General features: G+C 43.2%; 1 protein-coding gene across 1 annotated transcript; it reads left to right on the top strand.

Annotated features, from left to right (window-relative positions):
* Positions 1 to 1232: 1232 nt before the first annotated feature.
* On the top strand, positions 1233 to 24215 carry notch1a (notch receptor 1a). The gene is made up of 34 exons (XM_067484318.1): positions 1233 to 1509; positions 2653 to 2734; positions 9460 to 9722; positions 9813 to 10151; positions 11165 to 11287; positions 11384 to 11617; positions 11703 to 11858; positions 11973 to 12158; positions 12302 to 12415; positions 13001 to 13114; positions 13204 to 13437; positions 13534 to 13644; positions 14833 to 15025; positions 15130 to 15275; positions 15376 to 15489; positions 16072 to 16191; positions 16279 to 16431; positions 16525 to 16753; positions 16844 to 17045; positions 17141 to 17294; positions 17389 to 17573; positions 17709 to 17841; positions 17944 to 18201; positions 18302 to 18414; positions 18508 to 19079; positions 19185 to 19625; positions 19737 to 19882; positions 19991 to 20204; positions 20342 to 20426; positions 20551 to 20713; positions 20836 to 21134; positions 21242 to 21389; positions 21498 to 21595; positions 21697 to 24215. The coding sequence occupies exons 1-34, from the start codon at positions 1452 to 1454 to the stop codon at positions 22957 to 22959; spliced, it is 7443 nt and encodes a 2480-aa protein (XP_067340419.1). The 5' UTR covers positions 1233 to 1451; the 3' UTR covers positions 22960 to 24215.
* The last annotated feature ends 36 nt before the right edge of the window (positions 24216 to 24251 follow it).

Raw genomic sequence — 24251 nt, 5'->3', positions numbered from 1 at the left:
CAAGAAAAACACATTTTAAACAGATAAATGAAATAAATTTAATGTGCTCTTACTATAATAAAATCCTATCAGCAACATGTGCTTAAAATAACATGCATTTAAATGCTTGCTTTGTTTAGAGTTATCATATACACTCACTGGCCACTTTATTAAGTACACCTGTATCATCCAATTCAATCCAATACATCAGCTCTGCCATGAATTCTACTTTTACAATGTTATAATCTCACAGTTTTTAAGTGGAAACTGTCAGAAAGGTGACAATTATTATGATAAGAGGTGGTTCTAATAGCCAACTCATTCATTTTAAATAGGGTGGCCAAAACATTAGAACCACCTCTTCTTATGATGCATTCAAGTACGACTCCACTATCCACTGTAACCTCAATAGTAAATACAGGGTAGAATTATTACCTTTCTGACAGTTTCAACTCAAAAACTGAGAAATTCTAAAATGTTAACATAGAATTCATGGCAGAGCTGCTGTAATGGATTTCTTCAGATTGTACAGGTGTACCTAATAAAGTGGCCAGTGAGTGTATTTTTTTGCATAAAATTACACCAGTCAGGGCTGCATCATTTTAAAAGCTCTAAATACTGTTGTTGGCCTATATTGTTTAGTAATGCTCTAAAAAAGCGTTACTAAACAATAGTAATGCTTATACAGTGGAAAAATAAAGTAGTCATACCTCATAATACCTCTAAAGTAAACTTAAGTACAGTTCTTGAGTAAACTAAAGGAAAAGAAAGTGACAGATTACTCTCAATTACTTTCAGTGGCCCCGAAATATTAGGATTTAAAAGAAGTCATCATCATATTGTAAAAGGTCCTGCATTTCAAATGTTAATTGGGCAAAAGTAGCCACCTAATGTATAAACAAATAAAGCACTGTACCTCCTTAAAAGTGGAATTTTATTTCTGATGGATAAATGGTCAAGCTAGAGCTACCTTCAAGTAATTTATATTTATTATCTATTTATGTTGTATCACAGTTAAATTATTTTTATGTGTAAAATCTACATGTCTATAGCACAAAATGTACAATTAGCTCTTAATTGAGTTACCAGAGTACTAAATAAAATAGATGTACTTGTAGATGTACTTCCAGCACTGTTGGGTAATTTTGCCGGACTCTATAGTGGAGGGAGAGATGCAGCATATATTTGATCCGAGGAGGAGGAGGGGGGGCAAAGGGGCCGGAGGGGGAGGAACTTGTAGAGTTGCCTCTAGATTTCATTGAGAACTCGGAGAGCACCAGGTTAACATCTATGAGCTGATTCCTCTTGGAGTCTCTTTCACTCTCCTCTGTCTTCCTCGCTCGGTTGGATTTAACCTTTTCCTGCAAAGGATTTTTTTTTATTTCAAGCGCACATCTGGAGGATCACCGAACTGGGGATCTATGCCAACCCTACGTGGGAGTTCACGACATTTGTGAAGTTGAAGAAGAGGAATGTATCGTTTCTTTGTGAAACTAACATTTCTGATTCCCGCGATCGTCATCTCACAAGGTAAAAACAAACAAGCAAACAAACAAACCTCTCGCGGTGATTTGTTGCAGAGAATCACAACACATGTCTGCAGAGCAGGCAGAGCAAAGAAACTCAATGAACATCAAAGTTTGAGGAAATTAGTGAATTGATAATAACTGTGCAGGGTACTGTGCTAAAAGCCATATAACTATGAGGTGCCGCTTAGAAGGTGATCAATTGCAGTAAATCCATTTCAAAGCTCTATTGACTAATTTTAGGAGCCTTTCTTGATCGTGGGAATGACTTAACTCCAGGAACTAAGAAGCTGCGGTGCGCTAGTGTTGACTTACAAATCACTTGTTCACTGTTTATATTGTGTGCACATGGAAAGCGCTCACACAAGCTTACGCAGCAGCGAAACGATTAATAAAAAAAAGTATACTAACTCATATTGGATGCTTCTAATTTGTCTTCTAATTTTAGTTTTTTATTTTGTGGTTATATATTTTATTCAAATCTTTGCATTCTGGCCTTGTTAAACCTGTATCTCCTTTTACAAGCTATTGTTCTAAGAACCGGTTTTAAATAAGATTGGAGATAATGGAAGTTGGTGCGTGTGTTGGGACCGGGGGACGCGCGCTGGGGGGCGGGTGAGGGGGATGGCGGGGGCACCTTTTGTTTGCAAGTGTGGGAGAGTGTTGTGCCTGCCGGGTGGAAGGGGGGGGGGGGCGGAGGAGGTGCTGTTATCCCCGTCTGCCGGTAAACAATGCCCGAGGAGAGTGTTTTATGGCTCGTGCTGGACTGATTTCTTTTGTTCCGCAACTGAGCCCCGCAGCTGCTCCGCTTTCCCCGCAAAAGGGTTTGCTCAAAAAAAAAAAAAGCCACACACCACGCGCGCTCTGGCCTCACCGGTGTCCATAACAGGCTTCCCAGTATCCCCCACGGAAAACTGTGTAACAAATCAATTTAAAAGATCAGGATGCCCAAGCGTGTGTGAATTATGAATTAAATTCCTGTGAATAAAAATTTCTTAAAATTAAAATCATGGCTCATTTAATATTTTCAACCCTATAGCTCTTGGCAATGCCAGCGGTTTAACACAAGAGATTCCACTTAGACTAAATGCACAGTGAGTTTATGTTGGGTTAAAGATTGTTTTAATATTTGATATCCACTCAACAGGTCTAAAATGCTCCCTGCCAACTGAATCATGCCTAAATGGAGGAAGATGTGAAGCCACCTCAAATGGAAATGGAGAATGCAAGTGAGTAACTGGCAAACTAAAATGTAAAATTTAATCAAAATGTGATACACCAGATGTTCTCCTTCAGATCACAAAGAAGCTTTTCCTGCTGTCGTTTTGTGCTGTGTGTCTCCTAGTCTTTGTGGTGTTTTGGAATTTGTGCAGTCTGCAGTGTAATTTTGCTACTTGAAAGTGCTTTTTAGTTGGAAAGAAAAGGGGCCACATAGTCCCCCTTTCATTCCACCCTTTGAGTCGACCATGAACCCAGCAACCAGGGGCCAAAGTTTCCTTTGGGCTGGTCTGGTGTTCTGGTACCTTTGCAGGAGCCACATTACTGTGTGAGGCTGCACACATTTCCCTCAAAGGAAAAGATTTTTTATAAATTGGGAAATTAAAAGAAGGTGGGGCTCCAGAGTGCTGGAGAGGTGAAACAGGGATAGCTGGACAAAAGCCCACTACATCATCATAGGGCCCGTTAATGAATGCAAGACCCCTTCGCTAGTAAAGTGAGAGGACGCGTCCAGTCCTAAATCTTGTTTTTCTGCTCTTTCATGGGCGACAGCTGGGGCTCGCCTGCCGCCCGTCACCCATTGTCCTGCAGTCAGAATAATGCTGTGTGACTAATCTGAGTGAGCTTCCCATCATGACACAGCCACCCCAAAAACCACAGCACACACCAAAACCCCTGCCACAACCGCCACCAACCATAATCCCTCCCCTCTTCATCCAAGAGGCTTGTCTCCTGCTTTCTGAATGGGATACAGCCCCCTCCCCTCCTTGCCCACTTGTGATCTCCATTAGAAAGCCAGATGGCTGTGAAATGTAATTGGATTGGATGTTAAGAGAGTGAGATTAATTGGAATAAAGTTTAGAAATTTGAAGGCAAACAAGTGGGAACAGACAGAGAGGCAGGTTATGGAGTGTTTGTTTCGGCTACAGACTGGCGTTAATAGTTTGTGAGACATTTAATATGCTAACATTTTCCGTTTAGCTGACCTGTAAGTTTTTTGATTCAGACTTGGATCTGGAAGAAGACAGAAGGTGAAGCAAGAAAGAATATCTGATTTAGGTTTTAGTCAGAGATTGTTGCAGCATTTTTTTGTCATGTGTAACGATGTTCAGGGGTGGCCAGGTTTACCCTCAGGCCATGTGGTCATGGCAGGAGCACCTGTGGTCTGCTGGGACGAGGGCAAGCTATTGAAGAGCCCATGCTACCAGCCCAGGGGCCAGCAATGCACAATATCTAATCAGCATACACACACACACACACACACAGACCTCCACACAGGCCTCCACACGTGTGCACATCCACCTCCTCCTCCACAAAGCTGTTATTGTGGTCTCCGTCTCTGCTCTGTCCAATTAAAACAGACAGGATAAGGGCATCACTTCACCCACCCACACTCTCTCTTCCTCCTTGCTTTCCCCTCATTAATCATTCATCCCTGCCAAGCTATGCAGCCATCAGTCACAAGGCGCACAGAGAGATTCAGCGTGAGTGCACCAGGGTCAGAGTTGAGCGTATGTGGCGGGGGCCTCCAGTATCGATCAACAAGTGTTTATATCAGCACAATTTGAATTCTGTGTCTTGCTATAAAGTAAATTCACATGGGTGGAAAATCCACCTGGGGAAAAAATATTTTGCGCAGGGACTTTAACATAAGAGGGTGGCACAGTGAAAGCATTGTTCCACATTCGGATGAGTCAGACTGTAACAGGTTAAAAGTTTACATTGCCATCACATGATGCTAAATAAGGGGTCAAATGTTTTAGTGCTACAATGTTTAAACCCACATATGCAGCTCTTGAATTTACCAGTGACTCATGTTCAGTGTTGTGGTTTGTGCAGTGCTGTGTAAGCATACGATGAGAAAGATTTGAGTGGTAAGATAGATTTAATTTCACTTTAATACAGTTCTCACAAGTGGAAAAATTAATAAACCGCACAGAAAACAAGGTTAGACTTGTTAGAATAAACTAAGATGATTACATCTGGATTAGTTATGTCTAAGCTGAGACAAAGTCAGTATTACTTTGCCGTTTCCTGCAGAAAGGATGTTTTCTGTCCTTCCTGGTTGTAAAAATAGCTTCACTGGCTTTAAATCTTTTCAAGACAATTCTAAAAATAGTAACTGGCTTGTATCCTGTGTTTGATTATTATGTATTTATGTTCCAGGGTTTGATTGGGCCTAGCATTTGTTTGTCATTTGTATCTGCCCTGCAAAGACACAGCAGCAACTACAGAGAAGAGTTTCAGGATGTCAGTGTGGGCTTGTGCAAAGTGGACCACCATGTACTTGTTGATTCTTTAGCAACAATATAATTACTTTCCTTACAAATGAATACATTTTTAAATGTGTTTTTAAAGTAACTTTAATGTGTGGACATATAAAACATATGAAGACTGAACGGGACAAAATATGAACAACAGCATTTTCAAGCTTTCAGATTTGTATTTCACCCCACCGATTCATTAAGGAAAAGGTCTTCAGCCTCTATATGTACTTTAGTTTGTGGTTTTACTCGCAACACAGATACAACAAGACGCTGCCCTAATGGGGAAGAACCCAGTCACAATTCTTTGAAGTAAGAGGTTATCTGAAGGTCTAGGGTTTCCTGTTTCCCATGGAGCTGTAGTCACCTAGTTATAGGCCGCTTTAAAATAGTTAAGGGTACGGTATCGTATGAGTCAAATTTAAATTCCATTTGTGAGACATTAATGAGGCCATAGCAAGGTTGAAAGGTTGTTGCCTTCAACTCCGCCTTTGCATGACTAACAGAGTGTCAGTGCAGCTTTCTCTGAAAGAGAGACTGTTTTGGTCTGAGGTGACTGTTAATAATAAACTCAGGAAACATCTGAACTGTCTCGCTTCGTGTCTCAAATACGGCCAGTTCATAGACAGAAATAGACACAAGACAGAAAATTACCCGAAATTTTTGCCTTGGTTGTATTTTGGAATCGCTCTGATCTTGCAAAATGTCTCATCCTTAAAAACTGTGCAAGCCCAGCACCACTATTTCATTGTCCCACGCTCCCACAAGGAATGCTGCTTTTCGTTTGTCCTGCTATAGGATTACCCAGCAAGTCTCGGTTAAGGCTCAGCTTCATGTGGGCTTAAACGAATCAGGAACATACAAGTGCATGGCTAGGTCAAGTGTGCCTGCTGGTGTTGGGATTTTATTGGGATTTAAGCACTAAGGTCGCCACTCCCCTGGTTGGGCCCATTCCCCAGATGCCAGGGCTCCTCTGATATAGCAGTGAATAAGGTTGGTGTGATGATATGGAGAGAGGTTACCCCAGACAGAAGCAATCACTTCTGATATGATGCTGCAGTCTAATATTATGTACACATGTAAGTACTGCGGAGAACACCTTAGACACACATACCAAGGTTTACCAACATTTAGCGTAGACATATCCTCAGAATAGTGCATTGGTGATAAGTATCCCGTGAGTCTGGAGATCCTCAGGGTGGGACGATCAAAGCTGCGCTCTAAGACCAAAGAGATAAGAGGCAATTTGGCTGTAGTGGGTGCTGAAGGTTGGCCTGCATTAGCACAGACTGTCAAGAGTTAGTTTTTCTACATTTATGGCCAGATAGTGTTACAGTACATTACAGGGCAGCTGGCAAAGGGGTAAATTGGGTTAGATGTTGAGATGTGTGTGTATGTGTCCATATCTTTGTTATAATTACCTACATGAAAGGAAATGTTATCAGTCAGGGTAGTTACAGGTCATTATGTTACCATATTACAGATTGGTATTTTGGCTCACAGAGGCAAGAAGGACAAGGAAAATGTCATAATGTTGACAGTTAAGTTTCAAACCCCGGATCTTGTGGTTACCTGTTATGGGTACACTTGGTAAATGGTAACCTGATTTATGGACTCAAGCCAGGAGGTACTTTAGTCACCGATAACCATCTTTGGAAGTGAAGTGGCAAGCAGGTGTTTTTCTCTGTTGAGTTGTGAGGTGGGATGTTTCCACAGTGTTGGGAGAGTATAGCCACTGAAATACCTCCAGTACAAGAAGGCATATCACTAATTCACTCACTCACAGGTGCACTGTTGAGGTTATGACCCTGGTGTTGGTTAACAGGTATTTTCTGCCTGAAAGTTATCTCGCAGTCATTAGTCAAGCAGTCGTGGTCGGTGATAGTGAGCCATATAAATGTTCCCACTTCAATCCTTTCAAAAATAAGGTAATTAATATAAAAATGATCTTTTTATGAGCCCTTTCATATTAAAGAACTTATAGAAACTGTTCATCTTTAATATTTCTTGTGTTTGGTTCACTTCACACAGTTTTACAAGTTTTAAAAGTCTTCCTTTAATTTTTTAATTTATTTGTTTCCCAAGTGTGTATACAATACTGTTTTATAGGTTTGAGAATAACACTTTACCCATAAAACCACACACTTGCTTTTATTCACATATTTTAAATAATTTAAAAAATTTATTAATAAAACATACAGACATTTTGTACAGAATGGAAACACTTAAAGAATTAGAAACTACTTATGTTGACAGTTGGGCCTGAAAACATGAAATCTGGAATGAATTATGTATGAGGAAAGCAATGCCAATGTGCAATAATTGCATACCACATTGGCAGGCAGGAGATGTGGACCCTGGTGGTCAGACCGTGGCTAATGATTACACTCTTTCAGGTGAACATGAGCCATTTAGATAAAACGAAAGAGGAGTAAAACACAAAAAGAAAAGAAGGGGGAGCAAGGGCTGCGGAGATTGGAAAGGGAAAATATGGTGATATTGTAATACTTTCATGAAAGGAAACACCAGGAGTATCAAACTCCTTCTGGCAGCTATGTTTACTGTACCACCGCCCTCATTCATTCACATAACTTTTTTTCACAACAGTGGCATTTCCACTATGCAGTGGGGTTGGTTTTGTGTTGGAGGATAAAGTCACATCTATAGTGACAGATGGTAGATCAGGCCCAGCAGGGAGAGAGGACAGAGGGGAGAGAAGGCAAAGAGCCTGTCCCACAGTCACAAAAGTGTTCAGGGTCAGAGGTCAGAGAAGCATCTGCTTGGGCCTGAGGGGACATTGCATCGCTGGGAGAGACCTGTTGATGTGGTGTGTGCTGCTGAGCTTTTCAGCATGTGGGTGGATCTTTATCTCTGACTGAACTGACTTCAAGACAAAGATGATCTGAAACAGTTTGTTAGAGAGGGGTGGCACACACACGAGTGCACACACACACACATGACATTAATAACATCTCTATTTCATTATATCTTATAAAACTGGGTGAAGATTTTTTTCATACCAAAACAATTATTTCCCTCAGTTATTATTCAGTGTCTTTTTACAGTAAAGTGAAATGGGAAGCAGAGAAACTTCAAAGCCATCTCAAATGTTTTTACAGTTTCCTGCTAACAGCAACTGTCTGGGTTCCCTGTGGAGCACACAGGATTGTAAAAAACTCCCTGGTTGATCTCACCTAACTTAAGACAACAAGGAAGTGTTCAGCAGGTCTGTGTGACAAGAGGGAAATGCTGTAAAAAGCAAACTGCTGCCAGCTGTAAAAGTTCCATACAAGAAAGAAACGAGAGAGTAAAATAACGAAAAGCTAAAAGCCACAGAAAGGATTGGAGGGGAAGAAGAGTTAGTGTTGAGAAAGAGAATGAAAAGAGGAACAGGTAAGGAAGAGGAGGAATTACGAATGTGTTGGGTGGTTGAGGGGTTAGTTGAAGAGACAGAAGTTGCAACAGCTGACTTCACATGGGTTCTTTATGTCCGTGGAGGAGAGATTGGCTTGTCAGCACCCCCATCTGACAAGCGGACAGTGGGGAGGGAGGGAGAAAGAGGGAAAAGAAGGAGGAGAACGAAGAAGGAGGGGGAGGAGGAGTAGGAGGGGTCCTGTCCAACAGCTGCCTTCATTATTATGTGCACCTGCTCCCTGTGGAGATACTAAGAGGCCAACAGATGCCGTCCCTATAAACACACACACACGACACTCACAACTCTCACATGTGCAACCACACACTCTCACAAAAGCCCCAATTCAAACAAAAACAACTTTTTTTCTGACTTTAAATGCCTCTACATGTGACAGAAAGGACTTTACCATTGTGAAAAAGCTGCATTTCAAATTAGGTCTGTGTGAAAGCTGGTAATGAGTCCAAGTGGAATTCTCAATATTTATCTTTTTTGTGGGAAAATTCATTACTATTTCGATACTGTAAAAGAGCTGGTCTTTCCTTGTCTTTAGCAAGCTTCTCTCCTGAGTTTCTATGTCTCCATTCCTCATAATTAACTTGTTTAAGCGATGTGACTCTAGCGGTGTCTGTCTGTCCTTGGTCTGGATGAGAGGGAAGCACCAAGGGGCTTAAGGCCTGAATGCAGGCCTTCATATAGAGCACCCAGAGCCGGCACAGTCCCTTGATCTCTACAGTCTCTCAGGATGAGTGTGGACAGCGTGAGGGCCAAAGGTAGATGGGAAACAGGCCGTAATAGCTAGACGAATTTGTGGTGTCTGTTGTCTTAGCAGAATGTGTTTTCAAGGTTCTGAGGCAGTTTAATCCAGAGAGACACACTAGAACAACACACTGTCCCTGTCCTGCTGCAGTGGGACTATGCTGGGCGGGAAACTTTTTACCAACCCCCCTCACCCCCTGTACCCCCTTTGTTTAGATAATTGTTCCCATGACCTAAGCAAAAAAAGTTCCTGGTTTCAAATCAAACCTCCAAATCAATCCCTATCAATGTCTACTCCCAGGTGTACCAGTGACTACGTAGGCAACCGATGCCAGTACCCAAACCCGTGCAGCCCCTCACCCTGCCGCAATGGTGGCGAATGCCGTGCGGTTTCTCATGGCAACACTTTTGATTTCCGCTGTGTGTGCCGCCTGGGATTTAACGACAGGCTATGCCTTACCCCCTCCAACCACGCCTGCGTGAGCTCCCCCTGTCGCAATGGAGGAACATGTGATCTCATCACCCTGACTAGCTACCGCTGCCGCTGCCCCCCTGGATGGTCAGGTATGTAGCTAAATATTTATCAGTTCTCTTTTGCTTCATTTCAATAGGAAGCATAATGACTAATGACTCTTTTGCTGTGTTATTATCAAGGCAAAACCTGCCAGCTTGCAAACCCATGTGCTTCCAATCCATGTGCAAATGGTGGCCAGTGCTCAGCCTTTGAGTCCACCTACATCTGCACCTGCCCACCCACCTTTCATGGTCAAACCTGCAAGCAGGATGTCAACGAGTGTGTTCAGATTCCTTTCCCTTGTCTTAACGGTGGCACATGTGTGAATGAAGTGGGCTCATACCACTGTCGCTGTCCTCAAGAGTACAATGGCCAACACTGCGAGACCCTTTACATGCCATGCAGCCCCTCACCGTGTCAGAATGGGGGCACCTGCGTCCAGAAAGGAGACACCACCTATGACTGTAGCTGCCTGCCAGGTAATACAGAAACACATGACACATACATATAAGCAGAACAATGGTTAACGTGTTTTGTTGACATATAGAGTTGCACCTGTCAACAGAACAAGCAACAAAGCACACACTTTGCTTTCCGTTTACATCCTATTAACCTAAAAACCAGTCTGTTGTTGTAAAATCTCACTGAGTTCAGTGAGTACCACTGGCCAACCCTCCCCCCTAACTCTGCCAGCCTCAAATGGCAGGATGCAGTTACACAGACGTTTCCTTCTGATAATCACCTCTAGAGATACACACACATACACCTTAACGTATAGATATACACACCCTATTCATGAGGTCACACACAAAAATATTTTGTTTTTCAGCTAAATACTGCTGCTCTGGTTGACACCTTCATTGTGTCAGCACCCAGTGCCGTTGCAGTGTTGTGTAAAACTTTGGTTAATCTTGGGTAATTGTGGTTACTGCTGTTAGGGTGAGGGAGAGCAGCTGTGAAGAAATGTTCCCCCTTCCAAATCACAATTTACAAAACACAGTTTTTCTGATAGGTTAAACATTTAGTCATTATTTTAAACTCTGAGTTGCCGGTCTGATTGTGTACTTACAGCCAGCATAGAGCATATTGTTTGGATATGCAGATGAATGCGGGATATTGTGGGGCTGTGTGTTAAAATTTAACCCATGCTGTGTGTCTCTCATGGGTGTCTGTGCTGGAATGCGTTTAGATAATGAAGCCGCACAGGCACCTGCGGAGATGTGGGTTGATAGTTAATCATACTATCATGGCTGTAAAACACCCACACCAGCCTTTGATGTTTGAGAAATTAAAATTAACTGCACTGTCATCTACAGAGCACAAAGCAATCTGCCACGAGGATGTAGGGCCCTTATCTTTCTCTTAAGTGCACAGTGATAATGCAGTGAAGAGAGTCCCTGAATATTAACTACAAGCAAATGTTGCCAGGTATTTTTTGTCACTTGCACATTGATAAACTTTAGTTTTGTTTTATTTTCTCTCTCTCCATCAGGTTTCACAGGTCAAAATTGTGAGCATAACATTGATGATTGTCCAGGTAACAACTGCCAGAACGGCGGTGTCTGTGTAGATGGTGTGAACACCTACAACTGCCAGTGTCCACCCCATTACACAGGTGACTTTAAAATCAACTTAAAACACTACATAGATAACATCTGCAAACTTCCCTCACATTGGGCTTATGTCTGTTTTCCTTTGCAATTTCTTTTAGGTCAATATTGCACTGAAAATGTGAACGAGTGTGAGCTGATGCCCAATGCATGTCAGAATGGAGGCACGTGTCACGACACTCATGGCAGCTATCACTGCGTTTGCGTAAACGGGTGGACGGGCGATGACTGCAGCGAGAACATTGACGACTGTGCAAGTGCGGCTTGTTACCATGGTGCGACTTGCCATGACCGTGTGGCTTCCTTCTTTTGCGAGTGTCCACATGGGCGCACAGGTACAGTCCTACAGACATATTCTGCTCACTGGTCATTATCCCAATTACCGACTAAATGACACTCACGAAAACGTGCTGCTTACAGGTTTGCTGTGTCACCTTGATGACGCATGCATCAGCAACCCATGTCAGAAGGGCTCCAACTGTGACACCAATCCAGTTAATGGCAAGGCAATTTGCACATGTCCCCCAGGTTACACAGGGTCGGCTTGTAACCTGGATATTGATGAGTGCTCACTTGGTAAGTTAAAAACTTTTTATTTCAACTGGTAACAACAATATAATTTGATATTATATGTTGTTATGCCTGAATTTTCACGTATATGCATGTAAACGTGTATCTCAAATGTTTTAGGTGCCAACCCATGTGAACATGGTGGTCGCTGTCTCAACACTAAAGGCTCTTTCCAGTGTAAATGTCTTCAAGGATATGCAGGCCCTCGTTGTGAGATGGACATCAATGAATGCATGTCTAATCCCTGCCAAAATGATGCCACATGTCTAGACCAGATTGGAGGGTTCCATTGTATCTGTATGCCAGGTAGGAATATTAGCTTTCCGTAAAGATATAGAGAAAGATGAAACCACAAATCTTTGTAATTTGGGACTATTATTAAACTCCGACACACTAATTATGATAGGGAAAGAAAATCATTTTACTCATAACTGTGTTTGGTATTTCAGGATATCAGGGTGTGTTCTGCCACATCAACACAGACGAATGTGCCAGCCAACCTTGTCTCAATAATGGCAAGTGCATCGACAAGATCAACTCCTTTCACTGCGAGTGTCCCAAAGGTGAGAAATAATATTGGACTGGAGTAAATACAGTGAGGCAAATAGGTTCTCGAATCCTTTTTGGTCAGACAATGTGAGCGGCAAAGTGACAATAAAAGAGTGGATCATTAACTTGTCTGACAATAAGTATAGCACATGGTAAACGGCTGACAGATTCAAAGCAAATTATTTACTTCTATTAGTGTCACTCACTGAAGGGTTTTAGGGTGAACTGGACAAAACACATCAAGTTGCAGAAACATTAGCATATTTGGCGGGCATGAGAGTTTGTGTTAGAGCTTAGCACTAAAACTGGGGGCAGGAGTTGGTTTATGGCCCGTAAGCCCGAGGCCATTGTGTTGTTCTCTGAAAGAAAGATTTCACTGCACAGTAAGAGCAGAGGCAAAGGGGGGCTGGGGGGAGTGTTGAGGAATGATTTGTTAGGACCTTCTTCAAATGCAAATTGTTTTTCCTCTTCTCCCTGTTGAAATTGTGCTCACTGTAGACATAATATACTCATGGAGCTAAATTATTTATTCAAAATTTTTCACATTCAAAATGCTATATAAAGCAAGGCTTAACTGTGAATTTTAAATGCATCTACAGGTTTTTCGGGAAGTCTCTGTCAGGTGGATATTGATGAATGTGCTAGCACCCCATGTAAGAATGGTGCTAAGTGTACAGATGGTCCCAACAAGTACACTTGTGAATGTGCCGAAGGTAGACCAAACTACTGTTCCCACTAAATCTAATTTTCTTGTTCCTTTCCTTAAAAGTGTTGCAGTTATTTAATGCATTTTCTTTCTTAGGTTACACAGGGCAGCACTGTGAGACCGACATCAATGAGTGCTACTCTGACCCTTGCCACTATGGCACCTGTAAGGATGGCCTGGCCTCATTCACCTGCTACTGCCGGCCTGGCTACACTGGCCGTTTGTGTGAGACCAACATCAATGAGTGTCTGAGTCAGCCTTGCAAGAACGGTGGTACTTGCCAGGACAGGGAGAATTCATATATCTGTTCCTGCCCCAAAGGCACTGCAGGTAGGACAGGAAATGCAAATTTAACTAAGACAAATTCCTCCATTAAAGTCTCTACATTTTCTTCATCATTTTGCTGTATCTTGTTTCAATCTCTAGGTTTTAACTGTGAGGTGAACCTGGACGACTGTAAGAGCAAACCCTGTGACTATGGGAGATGCATAGACAAAATCAATGGCTACGAGTGTGCATGTGAGCCAGGCTACACAGGTGAGCACTGGGTGGAGTTTACAGGTGCATTGGCATAGTCCCTTGAGCATTAGGAGTGGCAGGTAGGACAGGTGGCCAGCAGGTCCTCTCCTGTGGAACAATGGTGTCAGATTGCCTGTGTGGGATGGCAGGGATACAGAAAGAAACACAGTCCCCAACCTAATATACACCCACACACATTCAAAGCGCTAACTTTGTTTGCAATTTGAAAAGACTGTGACGCTGAGCCTGGAAGGAGTCTGTAATGTGATACTTTAAAAGGAAAAGAGCCTTGCCTTTAATCACATATCTGATGTTTCTTGGTGTGTAACCGCATGACAAATCCCGCTAATAACTCTTACTGAAGTGTTTTCACTTCATTTGCTTTGGCTACACTATACCTGCATTGCACTAGAATATAAATAATTTGTGACAAAGCAGACCACTCATGTTTTCCTCCCTTTCATGGCCCAACAGAACCGGTTCTGACTGATAGAAGATGAGTGATTATGCTAAAAGGGGGCAGGGAGGAAAAAGTGTGTGTGCAGGCTGCTGTGCATCCCCCCCTCCTGTTCCTCCATTCCATCTTTTTGTGCTGACAGGGTTAGGGTGGAGGGCATGGCAGGACTGAGACACAGAGGGACAGAGGACTATTGTAAGCGAAGATCAGGCAGTTAGACCCTCCCCTTCTGATTGATGAAGAGCGGAGGAGGAGGGAGCTGGGTAGAGGAACAGAGGGGAGTTTAATTGTTACTCGGCCGTGTGTGAAATGGGTCTGGCCTTCTGTCTCTGTAAACAGCCCTTGGGTGAGGTTAGTTCTCCCTGGATGGGGGGTGGTGGATGTGAATAGTGAGAGTAGCTACACCCCCGCCCCCCCTCTCCTGGCAGCACCACCCCTTCTCAGAACCCGCCTTCTGCCTATTCAACAGGCCCCCATTCAATCAATGGAGAAGAGGCAAAAGGGCCTCCAGTGGCTGCCAGGGTAGGCACATTAGAGCTGCTACAGCTTCTGCCTGTTGAATGTTGAAGGAGTCTGTAGTGTTGGCTTAAGATTGTCTAAAAGGCACATGATGCACCTTCGATCCAGCAATAAAGTCCTCAAAGGATACCACACTGGAGAGTGAAGTGTCCAGTTATGTTTATTGTTTCACAGCTTTCATAATAAATATTTGCAGCACAGTCCATAAATCGTACCTTGTTGTCTTTTAGGAGCCATGTGTAACATCAACATTGATGAGTGTGCCATCAACCCCTGTCACAATGGGGGCACGTGTGTTGACGGGATCAACAGCTTCACTTGCCTGTGCCCAGAGGGCTACAACGATGCCACTTGTTTGTCACAGGTGGATGAGTGTGGTAGTAACCCCTGCATCCACGGCCGATGCCAGGACCTCATCAATGGGTGAGGAAAGATTCAGGTCTAGTTTTGAAATGCGTGAGAAGCAAGCATAAGCCAAACCAATACCAAACAAAAAACACTGACCAGTCATTTTATTTTTATTAAAGCTACAAATGTACGTGTGATTCTGGATGGAGCGGTCCAAACTGTGATATCAATAACAACGAATGCGAGTCCAATCCGTGCATGAACGGGGGAACATGCAAGGACATGACCAGCGGATACCACTGCACATGCAGAGCCGGCTTCACTGGTCAGTTATAACCCACTTTTCCTCAATACTGTTTTTAACTCATTGAGAGTGAGTGTGTACCCTGTTAACCTAGATGTGTTGTCTAATTCCACCACTGTAGGGCCTAATTGCCAAACTAACATCAATGAGTGTGCCTCCAACCCCTGCCTCAACCAGGGCACCTGCATTGATGATGTGGCTGGATACAAGTGCAACTGTTTGCTGCCCTACACTGGTACGACATAACTAGCTACTTTTTCATTAGACGTTTAGTTGTAGTGTCAGTTTCGTTATCTGTCGCATCACCTGTTTTTCTCAAATTGTAAAGGTAATCTCAAACTTTCCAGACCTAGGGATTATCCCATCCTGGCCTGTGTTGTTTTAGAAAACACCACCCAATAGCAAATAACAGAGATGTCTGTTTTTGGCATCTCTGCATGGAAAGATCTGCCTTTCTGTTTTGCAGGGATAACAATGTATGTATGTGTGAAATAACATGGCACAGCAGTTAATATAAGCTGGAGCCTGCTCCAAGCTCTATTCCCACTTCCGCTACGTCCTGTTTCCTGTCTGTGATTCTACAATAGCAGGAAACAGGAAGGCCCTTCCTGTTTGGCTAAGTCATTGTGGAAATGGATAAGGAAATAGGATGAGACTGGCATTTAGAAACTGATGGCACCCTCTGTAAAGAAACCAGTGAGAATGTATTGTGCATTTTGTATCTATTGTATTTGTTTTTGAATTCTAAGGCTGAAACAGTGGCTCCATGTTACTATTGCAACTCAGACATTCATGTTTTCTTTTTGTCTGCCAACAGGTGAAAACTGTGAGACCCTGCTGGCCCCCTGCAGCCCCAGACCATGTAAAAATGGTGGAGTGTGTAAGGAATCAGAAGACTATCAGAGCTTCTCTTGCAGCTGTCCTGAAGGATGGCAAGGTAATCATCTATTAATTTCAGTTTGCTACATCTAATCCACCAGCCCACTGGACAAAGAGAATAATTAATTTTTTTTTTCTTTTTAAGGTCAAACATGTGAGATTGATATTAATGAATGTGTGAAGAACCCATGCCGCAATGGTGCCCTTTGCCAAAATACTATGGGTGGTTACCAGTGCAAGTGCCTGCCAGGTTTCACTGGGCAGAAGTGTGAGACAGACATTGATGATTGCAAACCAAGTAAGGAACAGAATTACCTTTTCAATGACCTTTTCTATGATTTAAAACATCACCTGTAAATTGTAATCTTACATTCTCTTTTCTGTGCTTCAGACCCCTGCAGTAATGGCGGTCTGTGCCGTGACGGCATCAACACTTTCATGTGTACCTGCTTGCCTGGATTTCGCGGGGGAAGATGTGAACAGGACATTAATGAGTGTGAGAGTAACCCCTGTAGGAACGGGGCCAACTGTACCGATTGTGTCAACAGCTATACCTGCACCTGCCCTCCTGGCTTTAGTGGCATCAACTGTGAGATCAACACCAATGACTGCACTGACAGGTAACTAACCTTGTCAAAATATTGTTTGTATTTATTTGATTCAAACTTTGCTGAATGTTTTAACATTTTCATTTTCTCATGTTTGTTCAGCTCTTGCTTCAATGGTGGCACCTGTGTGGATGGAATTAATGCTTTCGCTTGCCTGTGTCTGGCTGGATTTACCGGTAGCTACTGCCAGTATGATATCAATGAGTGTGACTCCAAGCCATGTCTCAATGGAGGGACTTGTCTTGACAGTTATGGGATGTACAAATGCACTTGTCCTCATGGCTACACAGGAGTCAACTGTCAGGTGAGAAGAAGTCAGAATAATTGCATTGGGCTCAGTGTTTCATGTGTTAAGTGCCTTATTGTTTTAATTGCTTTTTTTTTTGGTATCTGTATTAGAATTTGGTGCGCTGGTGTGATTCTTCCCCCTGCAAAAATGGAGGCTCATGCTGGCAGCAGGGAGCCTCTTACACCTGCCAGTGTCAGTCTGGATGGACTGGCCTCTATTGTGACATCCCAAGCGTCTCCTGTGAGGTAGCTGCCAAACAGCAAGGTATGAAAGACAGCCAAATATTATTGGCTAACTAATATAACTAACTATTTTGAGCAATTTTTACATTTTGTAACTCCTGTTACATTGATTTCAGGTGTGGAAGTTGCTAACCTGTGTAGGAACTCAGGCCAGTGTCTGGATGCTGGAAGTACACATTACTGCCGCTGTCAAGCTGGCTACACTGGGAGTTACTGCCAGGAACAGGTGGACGAGTGCTCACCAAATCCTTGCCAGAATGGAGCCACATGTACTGATTATCTAGGAGGTTACAGTTGTGAGGTACGTGAATTAAATACTGAATCTGAGTTAATGTTTCTACTGCTTACATGTTGGCAACAGAGAAGTTGGACTATAAATAATTCTTACATTTGTTTAAGTTTTTTTTAACGTAATTGACTAAGACCTTCTTACTAGTGTGTCCCTGGCTTCCATGGTGTAAACTGCTCAAAAGAGATCAATGAATGTCAGTCTCAGCCCTGCCAGAATGGAGGCACCTGCATCGATCTCATCAACACATACAAGTGCTCCTGTCCCAGAGGAACTCAAGGTATATTCCCACATAGCAATCTCGCATATACACCTGACCAAATACAAAAACAGTCAAATAGAAGATCACAGTAATGTATCTACAATTACCTGTCTCCTGTAGGTGTCCACTGTGAGATTAATTTGGATGACTGCAACCCCTTCACTGACCCACTGACCAATGAGCCAAAGTGCTTTAACAATGGCAAGTGTGTGGACCGTATTGGAGGCTACCAGTGCGTGTGCCCACCAGGTTACGTAGGTGAACGCTGTGAAGGTGACGTCAATGAGTGTTTGTCGGACCCTTGCGACCCCAGGGGCTCCTACAACTGCATTCAGCTTACCAACAGCTACCGCTGTGAATGCCGCACAGGGTATACAGGTACCGATGCACATCTAGTAGCACATAACAAGCATGCAGTACATTTTGTGCAGTGTCTAAAGAGTCTAAGAGTATCTGACACATACAATTTGTCTTCTAGGTCAACGCTGTGATAAAGTGTTTGACGGCTGCAAAGGAAGACCCTGCAAAAATGGAGGGACATGTGCTGTTGCCAGTAACACCCCTCATGGTTTCATCTGCAAATGTCCACCCGTAAGTACATTTTCAATGTTACATTATTGTATCTTAAAAAATACTTTTATTATCAAGTATGATCATAATCTCTGTCTATTTCTGTCCCTGCAGGGCTTTACAGGGTCTTCTTGCGAGTATGATTCTCGCTCCTGCGGCAGTCTGAATTGCAGGAATGGAGGTACATGTGTGTCTGGCCACCTTGGCCCACGCTGCCTGTGTCCACCAACCTTTACTGGGCCTGAGTGCCAGACTCCCACTGACAGCCTATGCATCTCCAACCCCTGCTACAATGGTGGAACATGCCAGATCACCCCTGATGCACCTTTCTTCCAGTGCAGCTGCCCCAGCAATTTTAATGGCCTGTTGTGCCACATCCTGGATTATTCCTTCGTTGGAGGGTTTGGTCGTGACATCACCCCACCTCCGGAAGTGGAGGTGAGCTGTGAGATTCCTCAGTGTGACGAGTGGGCGGGGAACCACATCTGTGACTCCCTGTGCAACAACCACGCCTGCGGTTGGGACGGAGGAGACTGCTCGCTAAATTTTGATGATCCGTGGCAAAACTGCTCAGCTGCTCTGCAGTGCTGGCGATACTTCAATGATGGGAAGTGTGATGGCCAGTGCAATAGCCCTGGGTGTCTTTATGATGGCTTTGATTGCCAAGGACAGGAGGGACAATGCAAGTAAGTATAGAAAGCAGTGTGTATTGTAGAAGTTTAATGGGATATTTGTTAAATATTTGAGTTCTTGCAGAAAAACTAACGTGGGGTTATTCTTTTTACTTTTAGCCCATTGTATGACCAGTACTGTAAAGACCATTATGCTGACGGTCACTGCGACCAGGGCTGCAACAATGCAGAATGTGAATGGGATGGTCTGGACTGTGCTAACAACATGCCAGAGAAGCTGGCAGATGGACATTTAGTTCTGGTGGTCCATATTCCCCCAGAACAGCTTAAAAATCATTCTTCAGCCTTCCTCCGAGAGCTCAGCAGCGTCCTGCACACTAATGTGGTGTTTCGTCGTGACGCGAAAGGAGAACCCATGATCTTTCCATATTACGGCAATGAACAAGACCTGGTTAAGCATAGCGTGCTGAAGCGTTCTGCTGATGGCTGGCCTGAGTGGACTTCGATGCCAGCCAACGTTTTGGGTCAAGTGAAGGAGAGTGTTTCCGGCATGGTCAACTCACGAAAACGCAGAGAGTTGGATCCTTTGCAAATCAAAGGGTACGTACCATACCAAATCAATTTTTTTGGCACAACCGGTCAACAATATCTCACACCAAAAAGGCATTTCGATTATAGAAAAGTATTTAATGTTAACGTTTTTGCTTGAAGGTCTGTGGTGTACCTGGAGATTGACAACCGACAGTGTTACCAGCAGTCTGATGAGTGTTTCCAGAGCGCCACAGATGTAGCTGCATTCCTCGGTGCACTTGCCTCCAGTGGAAATCTTAATGTGCCTTACATTGAAGCTGTCACAAGTATGTCAGTCATATCTGGGCTTATAATGCATGTTACATGTATTGAATTCTTAATGCTCACCATGTTGTAATCCTAACCAATACATGCTCATTTTAAATTCTCCCTAGGTGTCAGACCCACTCCCCCCAACATAGGGCTCTACCCCATGTATGTGGTCTTCCTGGGCTTGGCTGCTTTGGGTTTTGTCTGCCTGGGTGTTCTGGTGTCTCGTAAGCGGCGAAGAGAGCATGGCCAGCTCTGGTTTCCTGAGGGATTCAAAGTGTCTGAGCCAAGCAAAAAGAAACGCAGGGAGCCACTGGGAGAAGATTCTGTTGGACTGAAGTAGGTGGACAAGGATAATATTAAGGGACCTAAAAAGTCTCCATACAACTGTGTGTTTTGCCCAGCAGCAGCATACTGTAACATGTGTCTTTATGTCTGATGCCATGTAAGTGATCTTCCCTGCTTCTTCTTTTTAGGCCCATGAAAAACTCGGACATCAATCTTATGGATGACAATCAAAATGAATGGGGTGATGAGGATCCAGACTGCAGGCCCTTTAGGGTAAGATGTACAGCGTGATATAGGTCTTTTGTTAAATGAATAAACTTCTCTTCTGAGCTGTCTATTCTAACCATTTCACATGTGCTACTCATGCTGATGTTGTTGCGATTGGTGTGTCTTCCAGTTTGAGGAGCAGGTCATGTTAGATTTGAGTGACCACACTGACCAAAGGAAATGGACACAGCAGCACCTAGATGCAGCTGATCTTCGTATTGCATCTATTGCTCCTACTCCTCCTCAGGGAGAGATAGAGAATGACTGCATGGATGTCAATGTCCGAGGACCAGGTGTGTACACATATGAATGCAGATTGTTTTGTTAATAACAATTTTTTATTGTGCATCATTAAAGCATTTTGTAAAATCCACACGTTCGACTGTGAACACTTTATAATTCACTCCTCTTTCAGATGGTTTTACTCCCCTGATGATTGCATCCTGCAGCGGTGGTGGACTAGAGACTGCTAACAGTGAGGAGGAAGAGGATCCCTCTGCAGAAATCATCTCTGACTTTATTTACCAGGGTGCTAACCTGCACAACCAGACTGACCGCACAGGCGAGACTGCCCTCCACCTGGCTGCTCGGTATGCCCGCTCTGATGCTGCCAAACGCCTCCTAGAGTCCAGTGCCGATGCAAACGTGCAGGACAACATGGGCCGCACTCCACTTCATGCTGCTGTGGCTGCAGACGCACAAGGAGTGTTCCAGGTAACTGCTTCCTCTTCAGGAGATTCTTATCTCCGGCCTTTTAAGTTTTGATAAAGTTTGTTTGGTAGCATAAAAGCACTTAACTCAACAATTGTATGTCCATGCAGATATTAATCCGAAATCGTGCCACTGATCTTGATGCCCGCATGCATGACGGAACAACTCCGCTAATTCTGGCTGCCAGATTGGCTGTTGATGGGATGGTGGAAGAGCTTATCAACTGCCACGCTGATTCTAACGCCACAGATGATTCTGGTAGTTAACGTTTTATCAACCCATTATCTCCACAGTCCATAAAGATCCCACAGTGGGCTGCTTTGTTGTAAAAATAATCAACCCTTTTTCTTTTTACTCTCTGTGCAGGTAAATCTGCTCTCCATTGGGCCGCAGCTGTAAACAATGTGGAGGCTGCCATAGTGCTACTGAAAAATGGTGCCAACAAAGACATGCAAGACAACAAGGTATGTGAAAATGATATCACTGTGATGTACATATTTATGCATTTTGCATTCACAGCTGTATACCTAGTGTACTATCTACTATTTTTTTGTTTGCATCCTAGGAAGAGACACCACTCTTCCTTGCAGCCCGTGAAGGCAGCTACGAGACAGCTAAGGTTCTTCTGGACCACTTTGCCAATCGTGAGATCACTGACCATCTTGACCAGCTGCCCAGAGATATCGCCCAAGAACGCATGCATCATGACATTGTACGACTCCTAGATGAGTACAATGTTGTTAGGAGTCCTGGTCTTCACAGTGCTCCGCTAAGCACCTCGAGCCTCTCCCCACCTCTCTGCTCCCCGAATGACTATCTTAGCAACCTCAAGCCCACCCTTTCTGTCAAGAAAGTTCGTAAACCTGGCTCTGCTGGAAAAGGAGGAAAGGATGGGGGCAAAGATAATAGAGCAAAAAAGAAAAAGTCACTGGATGGGAAGGGTAATTTACTGGATACATCAGCTGTTCTCTCTCCTGTTGAGTCCCTTGAGTCACCCCATGGCTACCTGTCTGACGTGGCCTCTCCTCCGATGACGTCACCCTTTCAGCAGTCTCCACCTATTTCTCTAAATCACCTACAAGGCAGTGGAGACTCCCATATGGGCCAGATGAGCATGGGTAAAGAAAGGGGCTGTATGTCTTTTGAACCTAACCCACCCCGTCTCTCTCACCTGCCTGTTTCAAGCCCTAGCAGTCAGGGCACAACATCTTTAGGTGGCAGCAGAGGAGGCCAGTGTGACTGGGTCTCCAGGATGCATCCAGGTGTTGGCCAGCAAGGAAGCTTCACCCAGGCGCCACCTATATCTCACAACATGTTGGGTCCTCTGCATGGCATCAGCACCGCTACTCTATCACAGATCATGGGATACCAGAATCTGCAGACCAGCCATCTTGGTTCATCTGCACACATGATGCAGCAGGCTCACTCCCGGCAGCTGCAGCATCAGAACTCCAACTCCGCCACAGCTGGTCAAACCCTCAACCAGAGCTTCCCGAATGTTGAGCTGAATGGTTCCGATATGCAGCAAAACAATGGCTCAGGACGGTCTATGGCCATCCACACTGTAATGCCCCAGGAGACACAGATTCTCGGCACCCAATTTCTCACCCCTCCATCCCAACACAGCTATTCTGGCCACATGGACAACACACCTAATCACCAGGTACAGGTGCCCGACCACCCATTTCTAACTCCCTCACCGGGCTCCCCCGACCAGTGGTCCAGCTCATCTCCTCATTCCAATATGTCTGACTGGTCGGAGGGCATCTCCAGCCCACCTACAAGTATCCACTCACAGATGAATCTGATCCCAGATCAGTTTAAGTAGAGACTTGTTAAATGGACAGAACTTTGTAGTGGAAAAATTATATTTACAAAGTTCACACAGAAAGAATGTGACAACCCTGACTGAAGACTGAAGATGTCCCTTTTTTAATATCAGTTTTTATACTAACAATAAGAACAGTTTTAGTGACTTGTATTTATTTATGTACTTTTTTGACCTGAATATAAAGATGGTTTTATATTTATGCTTTTTTGTATGGGAAGACTAGAAACAGTTTAAAAGAAGTGTGTATCAGAAAAAGACTCCTAGATGTGTACACTGGTTATTTATTTGTGTCTTGTGTCGCTATATTCACTGGATTTATTTTAATCTTTTGTGCATCAGTTTTCACAAATTCTATTTTTTGGGTTTGGATTACATTATGTTTGTACAGACTTTTTTTTTTAACTTTAATAGATTATTTTAAAATTTTCAGTATTAATTATGTTTTAACCTTCTTACTCTTTTTAAGTGACACATGTTTTGTTACTGAGCTACATTTCACTAAGTCTTATCACTGAGTCTCTGTTAGATGATAATACAGAATCTACTGTATGTACTACGTGTCACCTTTCATAATGTTGCCTACTGCACTGTTTACTCTTGCCAAAATGAAAAAGAGTAACAGAGATGCTTTGTAGGTTTTGGACCTTGGATGGAACAATTATCTTCTGAGAGTGGAAAATGCTTCTGAATCATTCTGAGCCTATTTTTTAAATTGAATAATCATCTGGGTTGGTGCTGAGTACTTGATTTGTGATCATGTATGATGCAAGGACTACTTTTTTTTATCATATTGTATCTCAAATCAGTGGTTATGGTTACCATGTTTAACCTGTTAAGTGTTGAATTACAGGCCTGTTGTAGAAAGGGGAACTGTTACATTTACCACAGTTTAAAATAGTGCCAGTGTGATTTATGTTTTTCCTAAGAAAAGCAATGTATTTGTGAATCCTTTTGTAAAAAGTCTGGTGGAGGTGGAGAACATTGTTTGTGAATGAAATGGGGACCTTTGTTTGTGTGTATAATGACATCACCTGCACTTTGTAAAAAAGTGTGGTTTAAGGTGTCTAAATGTCATGTTTTATAAACGAACCCAGAGATAAAGAGGTTTTAAGAAAAATTTGTATTTCAAAATCACTGTTCATGCAAAGTTGTAGTTTGCAAAGAAATATTATCTGATTAAAAATGTTTTGTAAAAATTGTCTTGATTCAATAAAAGCTGGTGTCATGCTTTAAAACATGATGTCTTTACTTGATTTAATCATCTTTTTTTTTTTTAAATAATGTGTGGC

This window comes from Channa argus, chromosome 18, assembly GCF_033026475.1.
Source record: "Channa argus isolate prfri chromosome 18, Channa argus male v1.0, whole genome shotgun sequence".
Classification (NCBI taxonomy): Eukaryota; Metazoa; Chordata; class Actinopteri; order Anabantiformes; family Channidae; genus Channa; species Channa argus.
The sequence above is the reverse complement of the archived record's forward strand: the minus strand, read 5'-3'. Positions and strand labels throughout refer to the sequence as shown.

What these genes read in the sequence shown, in the direction of transcription:
- notch1a (XM_067484318.1), top strand. Translation starts at nt 1,452, where the DNA reads ATGTATCGTTTCTTTGTGAAACTAACATTTCTGATTCCCGCGATCGTC. An exon ending in CTGTTTGCTGCCCTACACTG is followed by an intron (nt 15,490 to 16,071) that starts GTACGACATAAC and finishes GTCTGCCAACAG; the next exon opens with GTGAAAACTGTGAGACCCTG. An exon ending in ACACAGGAGTCAACTGTCAG is followed by an intron (nt 17,046 to 17,140) that starts GTGAGAAGAAGT and finishes TATCTGTATTAG; the next exon opens with AATTTGGTGCGCTGGTGTGA.